Genomic DNA, 13481 nt, shown 5'->3' on the forward strand with positions numbered 1-13481 from the left:
TAATTAGACTTCAAAACATCCATCACACAGAGAGGAGAGCACATAACTGTATATTGTGGATTAAGGACAGTAATAACATGTTTCCTGCTGTTGATCTGTGATCTCTGTGTGACTGCAGGCTGCCTTTTCAACAAGATGTGGAGTATGGAAACACCACCTCCCATCTAGGAGATTGTGATGGTAGGTTGCAGCACTATGACATGGATGCTTCTGGCTGTGTGCGGTGAACTGAGGGCAGGCTCCGCCTAGTGGCTCAATCTCTCATTACACCTGTCTGCTCGTCACCGAACATTTTGTTCTGAAGAAGCCCCTCTGACACTGCCAAGCATGATTTGTACCAATTTCTGTAAATTTAGCTCATTTTAATTATCCGGGCTGTAACGTGGTTTCCTCCCCAGCTCAGAAAGATTGATTCAACCTTGGTAATAGCAACTGAATGTTTTGTCAGGCCTGAATCAAGTGGGAGTGGAACTGGGATTTTGGTTTCAGCCTCATTTCCTACAGGTCAAAACGCTCCCAGTGTGAGACAGTTTAATTACGGAGGATGTGATGCATCCGGTAGACAATACCACCAGACTGCATGATAGGAACTGCAACATCCTCCGAGTTACGAGGCTTTGTTCTCTCCGAGCTGAACATTTGAGGGAGGAATGACCGAGGGTAGCCAGCGAGCAAGCTGGAAATAGCTTAGCATAAAATACTGATGTCACTTCTGTTGAGAGGCTCAGGTGTCAGCGCAGCAGCGCCAGGCAGGACCTCTTTGAACCTTGCTCTGAAATTCACAAAGTCAGTGGAAACAAATTTTTCTCTCCAGCAGATTCTTTCTGAGCCGTTCCCCCTGTTTGAGGCCACTCAGAAAATCAGTTTGGCTGACGCTGAATTTCCAAAGAGCGACAGAAAAAGGAGTGCTGGTATACGGCACTCCAGTTTTTATCCCGCTCTTAGAAACTGATAGCAGTAGAAGCCGGCGATGCCAGGCTGCAGACCTGACAGACTCGGGGTGGTGAAAGCGCAGCAGAGGCCCGAGCCAGAGACAGGCATGTGCTGCTGTGTCTGCAGATGGGAGTGATTAGAGCTGGGTGGAAACACTGAGGTAATGGCATGCTGCGAGGAGAGACTTTTCTTACCAGGCTGCAGGAATGGAAAGTGTGAGGAGAGAAGAGGAGGAAAGGAGAGTCGGCCGCTGTGGTCTGAGCTGTGCTGATGACAAGTGCAGGCCTCTCTGAACCTGGAGCCTGTGGAGCCTCAAGGCCAGACTGGAGAGAAGCTCCTCTTAAACATTATCGTCGAACACGATGATCGGCAATCACGACTGTTATCGTAGTTGTTGATTTATTATCATACGTTATATCTTGTGAGGGGTAAAGTAGAAGTAGCAGAATGGCACTATATGTGATAATAATCATCATTTTAAACTGCACCCTGTGGACAGACACTGGTAAGATGTCCGTTGTGCTGTGATACTAAATGTCATCTTCATAATTGTCTCTCTTAATCTTCAGGAATTCTGCAGCAGAGTTTGCTGATTGAACCAGAGAGCTTGGTCTCCCTCAACCTGCTCGTGGCGTCTGCCGTCTCTGCGTTCACCATCGGCGCGGCGCTCTCCGGCCTCGCCGTCTGCTGGATCATGGCCCACAAGCCGACCAACCGTCGCCATGCCAACACCACCCAGTCCGCCATCCAGCGGCGGGAGAGAGGCCTGCTGAGTAACGGCGGCGGGATGGGAGGCTCCGTGCTCAGCGTGACGCGGCAGGGAGGAGGGGAGCGCCCCTGCACTCAGAGCGGGGAGACCCTGTTTGTCATGCCTAATGGCTGGGTGAAGTCTGGAGAGCTCGACCCGGGTTTCCTCCCCACCCCGGAGCACACACCCCAGCAGAAACGCAGAGGCCTCCGACTGTCTGACTCCAACTCCGGTGGGTGGGACACCAGCCAGACGTACCTCGGGGGAGGCTCCGTGGGTCTGGGTTCACCCTGCCGCATACCCCCCTCAGTCTATCTGACCACCAGACTCTTCCAGCAGGGGGGAGGCGGGAGACACGGCTGTGAGGGCCGGGGGAACGACACGCCACGCCAGCACTATGTCTGCCTGAGCAAGCAAGAAAAAGGAATGAAGGGGACGCCCAAGGCCCCTCTCAGGAAGTCTGCAGGAGAGTATGTTTACCCCATGACCCCCCAGGACTCCCCTGAGCGCCGGAGGGTGGTCTCAGCACCCAGCGCCCCCATGGAGTACGGCGAGCCACTGCCTTTGCGCTGGCCAGCCCCGGAAGGATACATCCTCAGCAGCCACGGCATGGTGCCCGTCCCCATGCCTCCACCCTCCATGCCCGCTCCCAGTGGCCAATCTTACGTGTCCCAGCAACACACCCCCGGGCTGACCAGGGCTCTGCTGAGAGGGGCCCTGGAGCGAGGGGAGCTGGGCGAGCTGGTGGATCTCAGCCAGCTGATGAGTAAGAAGAACTGCAGTGACAGGACTCAGACTGGCCAATGACTCTGGAGGAAATGAAGGAGACGGGAGCTTTTCCATGTTTGTTTACACAGGTCTCTCTTTTCTCTTTCCTCCTGATTCTGCCCACTCCCCCCCTCTCCCTTCCCTTCTCCTCACCCCTCCATCTTTATTTGTCATTCAGCCCCTCTGATCTCCTCTGTCAGTCCCTCAGGCAAACTCCCACTTTCACCCCACGATGAGTCTCTCCTTATGACTGGCTGCTGGCTCTGCCACTCATATCCCGGCTCACACTAATTGGTCAGATGGACTGAGGTTGTTGCTGTGTCTGCATTGCAGAGTTGCCTCTCCCTCCTGCTACTGAGCGGCAGCAGGAAGAGGGAGGAGAGAGGATGGAGGGGGCAGACAGAAAGAAAAGAAATAAAGAAAGGAAGAAAGAAAGAAAGACAAGGAGGGAGGAAGGAGGGAGCGGAGAGGTTGTGGACGGAGACGTAGATGGACATGGCTCTTAGAGGCTGCCTTCTCTGCGCAGATTAACTGAGGCTGCGGAGACAGTCGAACACTGCTGCAGGAGTGGGATGCTTCTCCCCTCTTGGATAACATTAACAAGACTGCCACCCATCTGTTCTCCACTATATTACCTGTTGGTCTGATTGCCAACAAGGTACTTGAAGTGAAATTGCAAATTTTGAACAGCATAAAAGTATGTGTCCCTGTAGGTGACTCATCAGACAAGTCGTTCTGACTATAAACACAAATCTAAAGGACGACGAGGAAACACAAAACCCTTCTCTCTCTCCTCTTTTCCTCTCTCTACGGTGGATGCACACATGTTTCTGTACAGTTGACGGAGGGTATTTAGTATTCTGTGTGTACGAGAAGCGTGTGCCAAATGCCTCTAACCTGTCTCATAGGGATATGGGACCATAACTCACGTCTTCAGAGAGCAGAGTGCAGGACTGAAATGTCAGCACTATTTCTGCCAGCCGCATGCTCTCTGTAATGACGGCATCCAAAGCCGTCCATCGCTCTCTATTCGTCTGCCTCCTTACGCTCCATGTGCTCTTTAGTGACCAATAACTCCACGTGGACGTCTGCAGCAGAGCACTGGACCGACACTGCAGGACAGACCGAAAGAAGAAATGAATGTTTTACAAAAAAAGGCACTGCAATATATGAGGAACACCTTGTCCTTCACTGTCACCTTAGGGTGTCCCCATACACACACACACACACACATTCATTAATGCTGCATTATAGAACACAGTCTGGTTTTTATTGGGCAAAATTCCCCCTTAAGCCAACAGTGGGTCAAGGTCCCGCAGACGTGATACAGAGCAAAGTGGCAGTTACAGCGGTGATGATTTAAAACTCTGGTTCAGCTCATAGCCAGTAGGGCTAATGGAAATGTTCCCAGCAGGCAAATGGGACTATATATTCAGCCCATCAAAGTGTCCGCTGCCGTGAAGCGCTCGGCGTTTAGATCAACACAACATGGTTTTGAGTGTGTTAGCGAGGAGGTGGAAGTGATAAAAAAGAGACAAGATAAAGAAGACAAGGAAGACCCGGTGAAATGAGGTTGCAACGACAACGACGACAACAAGTGTGGAAAGAAGTGAGCAGACGACTTGATTTTTTGCTCTCAGTCGCAGTCAGGAGACGACACATGAATGCTGGTTTGCGCTGACCTTGTAGTGAGCAGCAATATATGGTTTATCTGTACATAGTAAACTTTAATTTAGATAAAAATGATAATGTAAGACAAACACACACAAAAAAAAATGATGTCAGGCACTAGCTTGCGAACAAAAATAAACATTTATCATGCCATTATAACTATTAGTGTATGAAAAATCTGTTTTCATATCAACCTGCTCCAAGACACTAAACATCACCAGTGTCTTTTCTTTTTTAAACATCTGTGTGCCAAAACCAAGTCATGAATGATTTCCTGATGCCTGATGATTACTGAAGCAAAAAAACAACAACAACAACGACGGAGAGAAAACTTGTTTCAAAGTGCCATGACCACCATTTCAGTCAGCGGCGCGCCTCACGCGCTGCGGCGACGGACAACTCACTTCTTGCAGTACACTTGTGACATGTATGCCTTCGACACAACTTGCTGAATGTTTCATTTTTTTTACTTACGTGTCGGCTTGTACTGTTGATTTTTTCGTTTCGTTTCCAGCTCCCGACAGTGTTTGAGGGTCTGTTTATAAACTCCTTTGACGCGACACGCCATGCTTATATACTGTAAATATGTAAGAATGAATACAGACACTTGGTCATGCCCCTTCATGATTATACTGTAATGTATTCACTGATGCCATGACATGAACTGTGTTCTCATATGTAGTAATAATGGTTTAAAGGCAGCTCATAAGCAAACCTTCAAACGGACTGCGACGCTACGAGAGGGGACACTGTGGATCATTTCCTGTCCTGATTCTGGACGCTGCGTCTTGTTTTTGTAGTCCAGTGATCATCCGTCTGTCATCGCCAACCAACTGCCATACTTGAGGATCTTGAAGCTACTTGTCAGCCTCCTGAGTGAATGAATGTACTCATTCTTCTTTTTGTTTTATACTCATTATACCGTGCAGTAATAAGGAAAAGCACAAAGACTTTTCTCTCTTTCTTTTTTTCTGTTGCATTTTTGAAAAGGAGCTGTTCTGTATCATTTGTGAATAGTGTAAATAGTCATCCTGAAGGTATAGTGTATCAGTTTGGTTTCCGGGGGGGAGGGAGGGGGATGGCGGGGTGGGATCATTCATGCTCTTCTGAGGCAGGACTGTGTTTGAAATGTGAGGTTTCTTTTTCTTTTCTTTTTCTTTTTCTCCTTTCTCGGTGACGATGCTGTGAATAAGATGTATGTACAGTATTTACGTGACTTTGGCTGACTGCTGAGCTCAGCAGATTCCTGTTATTAGAGTAGAGTCGCAGGCCCCGATCTCAGCCAGAACTGAGCCTTCTCATTTGACTGATGCCTGCTGAGTTTTTTTTTTTTTTTTTTTTTTTTGCAGTTGCTAAGACACTGCTGTTATAATATCCATCAATCTTTGGAGTACTGCTATTAAATGGCATTATATAATTGACTGCTAATGTTGTCGCGTGTGGTTCTCAATGCACTCATTCACATGAATGCACGTACCCGCTCACATGCACACAGACACACACATTTACAACTCTACGGCGTCGCTGCACTCTGCATAATGGTTATTGCAGTTTATTTTCCGTAAATGAGACATATTTATCATCAGAGTGACAGCTTGAAACTTCACAAGCACCCCTCTAGCAGAAAGGCAGCAGATGATCTTTCAAAGCATTCGCCTTTCTCGCCACAAGAGGGAGCTGGACACTGGCATTCATTCATCTGGAGCCTGTGTGAGAGGGCTTGAACTCCCATGGGTGCCCGGGCATTAACTGGACAGCGTCTGTCTCAGCTCGATACCGACTGTAGTTTTGTCCAGAGGTGTCTGGTGCAAAGATGAGAATAAGCCTCGTGCTCCTGCTTTGATATAATGCTTTGAACATCACACACAGAGCAATAAGGTCAACAAAAGGTTGAGCTAGACGACAGTTATTTATACACACACACCCATCGACAGCTGCAGAGTCCATACAGCTACTTGATGATTTAGGCCAAGCCACATTTTGTTCTGCCGCTTTGAAGCAACATTATGTAACTTTTTTTTTTTTTTTACCTTAAATTAACAGCTTCAGAAACATGTTGGTGGTATTTAAGACAGTGGTGTCTCACAAATCGCACGAAACAAGACATATTTAACAATTCTGTAAAATTAAATACCACTATTAACAGATCAGCTGTGAAATTTAACAACTGGGGACTGAGGAGTCACAGGGAACCGTTTTTTACATTAACATCTTATATAAGCTAAAAAAAATCCAGCCAATGTCAAATAATATTCATTGCAAACAATCAGCTACCTCTAGATGCAGTACCGTAGGCAACTGGACTTGTTTCAGTTTCTTGAAGACGTTTCACCTCTCGTCCGAGAGGCTTCTTCACTTCTAACTAACCAGAGGGGAGTTGCAGGCTTTTTAAACTGTGTGGGTGTGTTAACCGGCCTTCATGTGTGAAACGACACATGTGGCCCTAACGACTGTGTCCTTAACGACTCAGTGAGAACACACCCACACAAAGTCAGCCAACTCCTCCAGTTAGTCAGAAGTGAAGAAGCCTCTTGGATGAGAGGTGAAAAGTCCAGCTGCCTACAATGCAGCGCTTAGATTTACCATGACCTGGGTGACTGAGAACCTTCATCAACATCAAGATCTAGCCTACAATTCCCATAATGCAACTGCCTCCTAAATGTCACACATTCAGTTTGTAATGCAGGTTAGTTTCCAGAGTGGGTTTGCACGTTTCAGTTTAGTTAAATAATTAGAAGATGTTTTGTTTTAGTTTTAGTTTTTTAGTGTCAGAATACATTTTAGTTTTTTATTATAAAATGGGGGGATTTGACAGGGGTAAGATTTAGGAGGTTAAGAATAGGTACAATATAAATACACACAAACGGCACTTTTTGAGGGCGATTGACTCAAAGTCATGTCGACACGACATCCCAGTCTCATAAACATATGCACCAAAGCCTCCTAATGCTTGTTATGTTGATAAAATTGACCAAAAGTAAACCTAAAGACATTTCCTGTATATTTAAAGTTAAAAAATGCACAATATCAAATGATTTTTCACACCTTGTTTTAGTTTTTAGTTTATTTGTGACTAAAGCTACATTATGTAGAAACCTACATTAGTTTCCACAGTTGCAGTGCAACACCACTGTCGTAAATACGAATCCCAGGTCTGCAACAATTTGTAGGTGCTAACTATAAACAAAACTCATGACATTATGACAATGTTATGTGTTGAAAACTTGAAGTAAACGTGTGTAACGCTGTGATCCTACCCTCTCACTGAGGTTACAAATGATGGGGGGGACCCCTTAACCAGTATCATTTGTTTATACTGTGTAGGCTAAAATAATGGCACACAAATGCTGTTTTCAGAGACGGAGGAATTTATTTTGCTCCCATTGACTCATGAATAAAAACGTGTCAACAAAAAGTAATAGCTGATAGAATCAAAGCAGCAGTTTGTGGAAGCGATCCATTCAGCCGCAAGTAAAAATTTATGTGCAGATAACATTTCACGGTTTCTCTGCCAATCAGGAGGAACACGGGTGTAATAGTTGACAAGGAAGCCAATATGGATCGGTGTGTAGCAGACGATGAACACAATCATGTTTGCTGTGACTATGCTGATGGTTCTTTTAGATTCCACTGACTTGTTATCCAACTTTTTCAGAATACTGATGATCTGACTGGAACAGAACACAACGATCAACAGTGGAACAACGAAGCCCAGAAGTACCAGAACTAAGACAAATTCAAATTTAAGAGGGAGATTTTTACATCTTTCATAACAAGTCCAGAGCTTCTCAGGGCTGTTATCACCTCCGAATATACAACACATTGTCAAAATTAGTCCCCAAAGGACCAAACACACAGCAAAAGCCGTCTGTTTCTTCTTCCTCCACGATCTGGTCTGTATTGGGAACCTTATAGCCAGGTAGCGCTGGACACTGATGGCCACTGTGGTCATGATGCTGGAGTACATGTTGATGTAATGTGTCATTATAAGGACAGTACACAAGTAAGTCTTTGGCAGGCAGATGAAGGCATCAACGACCCTAAAGGGAATGAAGAGGACGAGGGCAAAATCAGATATAGCCAGGTTGAACATGTAGACGTGGGTGTCTGTCCAGCAGTCCCGTTTAGCAATGAAGGCACGCAGGGCGGCAGCATTGACGAGGAATCCCAGGAGAAACAGAAGACCGTAACCAACACCCTGAAGCGGTTCCTTTATGCAAGTATCGTTGATGATGTAGGTGATGTTGGAGGTGTTGCACATGCTTGTCTGTAAGAAGTGGCCATGAGTCAGAGTGAAAATCATCAGCATGTTAGTTTCGACAAAGGAGCAAACACTGAGATACAACTCCAAACCGCTAGTTAAACCGCGAGTTATAAAACTACACACAAACATATTGTTAGTGGCTATTCAATACAGCATGGAGGATCTCACTTTATTAAAGGACAGGGTCACAATTTTTCAAGCCTGCCTCAAAGGTCCCATATTATGCTCACTATCAGGTACATAATATTTAGGCTGTCTGCTAGAAAAACATGCTACAATGTTAGAAATAATAATGATAGTGACAAATTCTGAACCACCTCGATTCACCTTCTGTCTGCACGCCTGTGTTAGCTCCTGTCTATATAAGGCCCCCCTCCCCAAACTCTGCTCTGATTGGTCAGCGCTCACTAGCCTCACAACTGTGACACCACAACCTTACAGATGTCCTGGCAGTAGGTTTGAAGATGCAATCTCTGAATACAGGCTTTCACAGTATTTATTTAGCACCTTTTAGTGGTCTGTGCATCGATATAGTTATAATGACACATCCAATCCCAAATGTCTCTGTTCTAGGATCGATTTTCGTATTAAAAGATCGATATCTAAGCTCAGTAATTTGGGGGAAATGTGTATTTTAAAATCAACAGGGACACAGCAGAAAGTAAGCAAACTAAATAATGCCCAGTTGACAGGAACTACTTCCCTTTCTGCCTGTCATGAGAAAACTGCAGTTCTATAAATGTGACAGACCTTATTAAGCAACAAAATATGATGAAGTTATGCAGTTGGAGAAGAAAGTTGCTGCTAGGGCAAGACAGACTTTAATCAGAGTCGTTTGGGACTGACAGGTGTTATCCAGGTACAAAGACAGAAAGAGGGCATAGCTAATGCTGACTATTATCACTGCTACTGACGTGGAAAGTGATCCACGTCCGATTTGTTTCAGTTTGTGAGCTGATGTTCAAACCACAAGAGTTCCCTGCATTCTTAAAACTACTGGATTTTATTAAGCTTTGGTACAAAGTATTGGTATCAGCGATACCAGCCTGCTTTTTCCTTATTGTATTGGTATTGGGTCGGAAAAGAAATTGGTGGTATCACACATTCCTAGCACCTAGACCTGCTTTATAATCAGAAAATGATTATGGAGAATCGAAATCTCACTTTCTAAAATATGGTTTCATTAAAATAATATTCACATGAAAGTTTTCCACTTTCCTCACTACGTGCTTTTAGCATAAGGCTAATTTGAGTGTATCTCAATATGCAATGTAGAAATACCCACAAGATATCTGAAGAAATACAAGTTTTGACACCATGTCAAAGACTATCTACTAAAGTCAGCATGCCAACCAGCTTGCCCTGGGCATGAAAACCTCTGTCTCCCTATGGTCCACAGCTCCCCAGGTGGTCCGGCTAGCTGCATGGCTAGTTGAGCTAACATTAGCTACAGTCATGGATGCATAAAAAAGGAATACAGTCAGCAGTTACTCTGGTGATACGCTGCCCATATCGGGGTCTGAGTCTGAATACAAGGTGACCAATTCTTGCATATTGCACCTTTAAATAGAGTTTAATCAAATCTTTAATTGTTTATTACACAGTTCTGTGTAGTTTTCTATGTTGGAAGGCAACATACAGTAGCTGCGCATAGAGAAAAAAATAGACCAGCCATGTTAAAATAAAGGCGCGCATCATGATGTGGTCTTAGTAACAGCTTCAGTTGTGTCCTTGCTCCAAGTTTGTATCTTCCAAAAGTACAGTCTTTTTGTACAAAAGCCTCCCTTTGTGTATCCCTTCTTCTACAGCTCAGCAAGGAAACACTGGTCAGAACTGTAACGTCATAAAATACCACTTTGATTTTGCTAAGTTAGTCTGCCGAGGCCTCCCCATCTCTTACACTGGAAACCAGTTAAGAAAGCTGACTTCATAACAACCAAAATGGGTTCAGTGCACAAAATGAGCAACGAGTATTGTTTTAAGACTAGACTTGAAAAAATGTGAACCTGTCCTTTACTTTCAAAAGTCCACTGTAGCTCTGTAAATCTATTAGTACATGTAAAATTGATTTAAAAAGTAGCAGATGTAGTTTTATTGTTTACTCATTATACATTAAAAAAGTTATGTCTAAAGAACAGACGAACATGCTGGCTCACCTAAATCTCAGTCTTTCTATTTTCAGAAACAGTAAAATAAACCCAGACTGAATCACTTCTTATTTCTTGATAACATCTATAAATACATACAGTTAAAACACAACTTACCAACGTCATGCTGTTCACCTGTGTGTAGATCTTAATTTGGTGTAAATCTTAGACAATAGATTATTGTTCAAGGCAGCAGCAGCGGCAGCAGCAGCAGCACTCGCGTGTCTCCTACAAACAGGTTAGCGTGATAATTTTTCTGCTCGATTTGCATCATTTCCTCTCTTCTTGGTAAATATGTCTGACAGTGTGGCTCAAAAGTTTCACAGCAACTGGGCCAGAAGAGGAGCAGCACACCACAGACACAGTTCCTCCTCAGAGTTTCATTTCAGCTTGAATTTCACGTAAACGTGCTGGAGACGCATGTATGCATGCAGATAGGCATCTAAAAATGTATGCAAACTGTTGAGAACTGAAACTGCAGCTTTGCACTACTTGTGATGGCCATGATGCACAAAGTAAGACATGTTTAAACACCCACACCCTGACAGCCATTAGCTTCTTGTTTGCCATTTTCAGCCACCACATTTTTGAGTCTAAAAATCAGCCACCGAAGTCTGGCTTTGTCGATGCCGCTCTCGACCTCCTGTTCTCACCACTGCGATAATGTGATCTTGTTTTTTTCTCTTCAACACTATGCTAGAACACATCGCTTTGCAAAACACTTTTTGTAAAAGTGTGTTTACGGGTCTTGCGGGGTACTACTGCACATGTGAAACAAATAGTTTAAAGCCTTTTGTGGCTCCAGAGGAAGCTGCATTCATCTGATAAATTGCCTCCAGTGATGTAACTCAGTGGCTAAGTTGCACCGTGGGTAATATACTGTAGGCATCAGGTTTTTGAAAAAGAAGAAGAATGTGTGGAACAAAAAAGGTGATATCTCTGGTTCTGCTCTATTGGTTGTGATCATTTATTTTTAAACAAATGTTAGACCAGCGGACTGCTTTTTATAACCTAATGCCTACATTACCCACATTGCAACTTACAGTAGCCACCGAGTGACATCACTGGAGGCAGTTTATCAGATTACATGCAGCTTCCTCTGGAGCTTCATACTACTTTTTTCACATATGCAACAGTACAAGCCCTGTCAACACACTTTAATGAGTCAAATTGGTGGAGTTACCCTTTAAAAACTCAAATAGTCAAATGTGTGATAAAAATGTTGAAGTCTTTTACAAAGCAATGTTTTCTAGCAGAGTGTTGAAGAGGTCACATTATCACAAGAGGTGAGAACAGGAGGTCAAGAGCAGCATCTACAAAGCCAGAGTGGGAGAGGAAATTGCTAAATAAATCTTCGTGTTGTGCAATAGATGTGACTTGAGAGCGCAACCCCTTCACTCTACAAACAGCTAGACTGTAAAGAGAAATGGCTCAATGAGTTTGTATTTTTCGTTTTTCTTTGATAGCTGAAAGGATTAAACGACACATTTCAACCAAAAGCAGCCTGACTTGAAGGTAAGGGGAGATCTTTTGCCTGGAAAACGTGTGTCATTGTGTACACCCTGATTAGGGAAAAATGTTTCTCTCACAAATGATTTTCCATTGTCACACATCAATCGACCGGCAAAAATAGCCTGCAATTTCTCTCCAGCTTGTCAGCAACTGACAGTTCCAATAAAACAGCCACAGGCCTCCGTTTATAAAATCCTCTGTTTACAAAAGAAGTTTCTGGATTCAATGAGGAATCAAGACATCTGCAGGCCTTTCACTACCTTCATGCAGATCAGGCCAGACGATTATTGGTCAACATGTCCTCGTCAAATCAGACAGACAGGGGGGGAGAGGAGCCTGGACACAGGCCGGCCTGGCCCGCTTAATGGGCATTTAATTAGAAATGGAGCCGCACAAGGTTTCACAGGACCACTATGTGTCAGTTTGCATCGCTCTTGTTGTTATGTTTTGCTTTGTTTTTCCTTACGGTAACTACGTCTCCATGCGCTTGTTTGTCTCCTGAGGTCTGATTCATTTGTTTGTGGCAGAGGGTTTGTGTTGGCCGGAGTGACTAAGCCGCCGAGTGTCACGTGACATGACTGAAATCCTGAACATCGACTGAACACAAAGTCACAATCACTCCACTTTTGAATATACCCTGTAAAGTTGATGATGTGAACCTGTCCTTTAATTTTCAAAAGTCCACTGTAGTGCTGTCATTATATTAGTACATGTAAAACTGATTTAAAAAGCAGCAGATGTAGTTTTAGTGTTTAAAAAAGTTATGTCCAAAGAACAGACGAACATGCGGGCTCAACTAAATCTCAGTCTTTCTGTATTCAGAAACAACAGTAAAATAAACAGAATGAATCACTTCTTATTTCTTGATAACATCTATAAATATGTACGGTTAAAACACAACTTGCCAAATGAGCTGTTCACCTGTGTGTAAATCTTAATTTAGCTTTGCTTTGTTTTCCTTTACAGTAACTACGTCTCTATGCGCTTGTTTGTCTCCTGAGGTCTGATTTTATTTGTTTGTGGCAGAGGGTGTGTGTTGGCCCGAAGCGACTAAACCGCCAAGTGTCACGTGGCATGACTGAAATCCTGAACATCGACTGAACACAAAGTCAAAATCACCCCACTTTTGAATATAGCCCGTACCCTGTAAAGTTGATGAGTTTCTGCTTCTGACAACGTTTGAATGAATCGGGAGGAAATGAGTTAGATGATGCAACATTTCCTGAAATTGCTTTTCCCAACCGATCATGAACGTTGACCAGATTTGAACGAGATTACACAGATGAGTCATCGGCTGCATCATAATCTTTTATACAGCTCCAGCGCTGTGCTTATATTTGAGTACTCAAGTACAGATAATGATGGGCAAAGGAGTTTGTAGGACATAGGCCTTCAGCTCGGGCAGATGAGGTCATGGTTGTAAATAAAGGAGAAAAAA

At 44.0% G+C, this 13481-nt stretch overlaps 2 protein-coding genes across 2 annotated transcripts in view; one reads left to right on the forward strand and one right to left on the reverse strand.

Moving 5' to 3' along the window:
• Positions 1–4431, forward strand: part of LOC311266670 (semaphorin-6B-like) — a 34877-nt gene extending 30446 nt beyond the window's left edge. The window contains exons 17-18 of the mRNA XM_084369162.1: positions 119–180; positions 1503–4431. Coding sequence (XP_084225288.1) covers positions 119–180; positions 1503–2488 — 1048 coding nt within the window. The 3' untranslated portion in view covers positions 2489–4431. The remainder of the gene's footprint in view (positions 1–118; positions 181–1502) is intronic.
• Positions 4432–7508: 3077 nt separating this feature from the next.
• LOC311267170 (G-protein coupled receptor 35) lies at positions 7509–10836 on the reverse strand (the record flags this gene model as incomplete). The annotated part of the gene is made up of 2 exons (XM_084370061.1): positions 10649–10836; positions 7509–8387 (listed from the first exon to the last, which is right to left on the reverse strand). The coding sequence occupies exons 1-2, from the start codon at positions 10655–10657 to the stop codon at positions 7509–7511; spliced, it is 888 nt and encodes a 295-aa protein (XP_084226187.1). The 5' UTR covers positions 10658–10836.
• Between the last annotated feature and the right edge of the window lie 2645 nt (positions 10837–13481).

This window comes from Pagrus pagrus (genome assembly GCF_965226575.1).
Source record: "Pagrus pagrus genome assembly, chromosome: 12".
In the NCBI taxonomy this organism is placed as follows: domain Eukaryota; kingdom Metazoa; phylum Chordata; class Actinopteri; order Spariformes; family Sparidae; genus Pagrus; species Pagrus pagrus.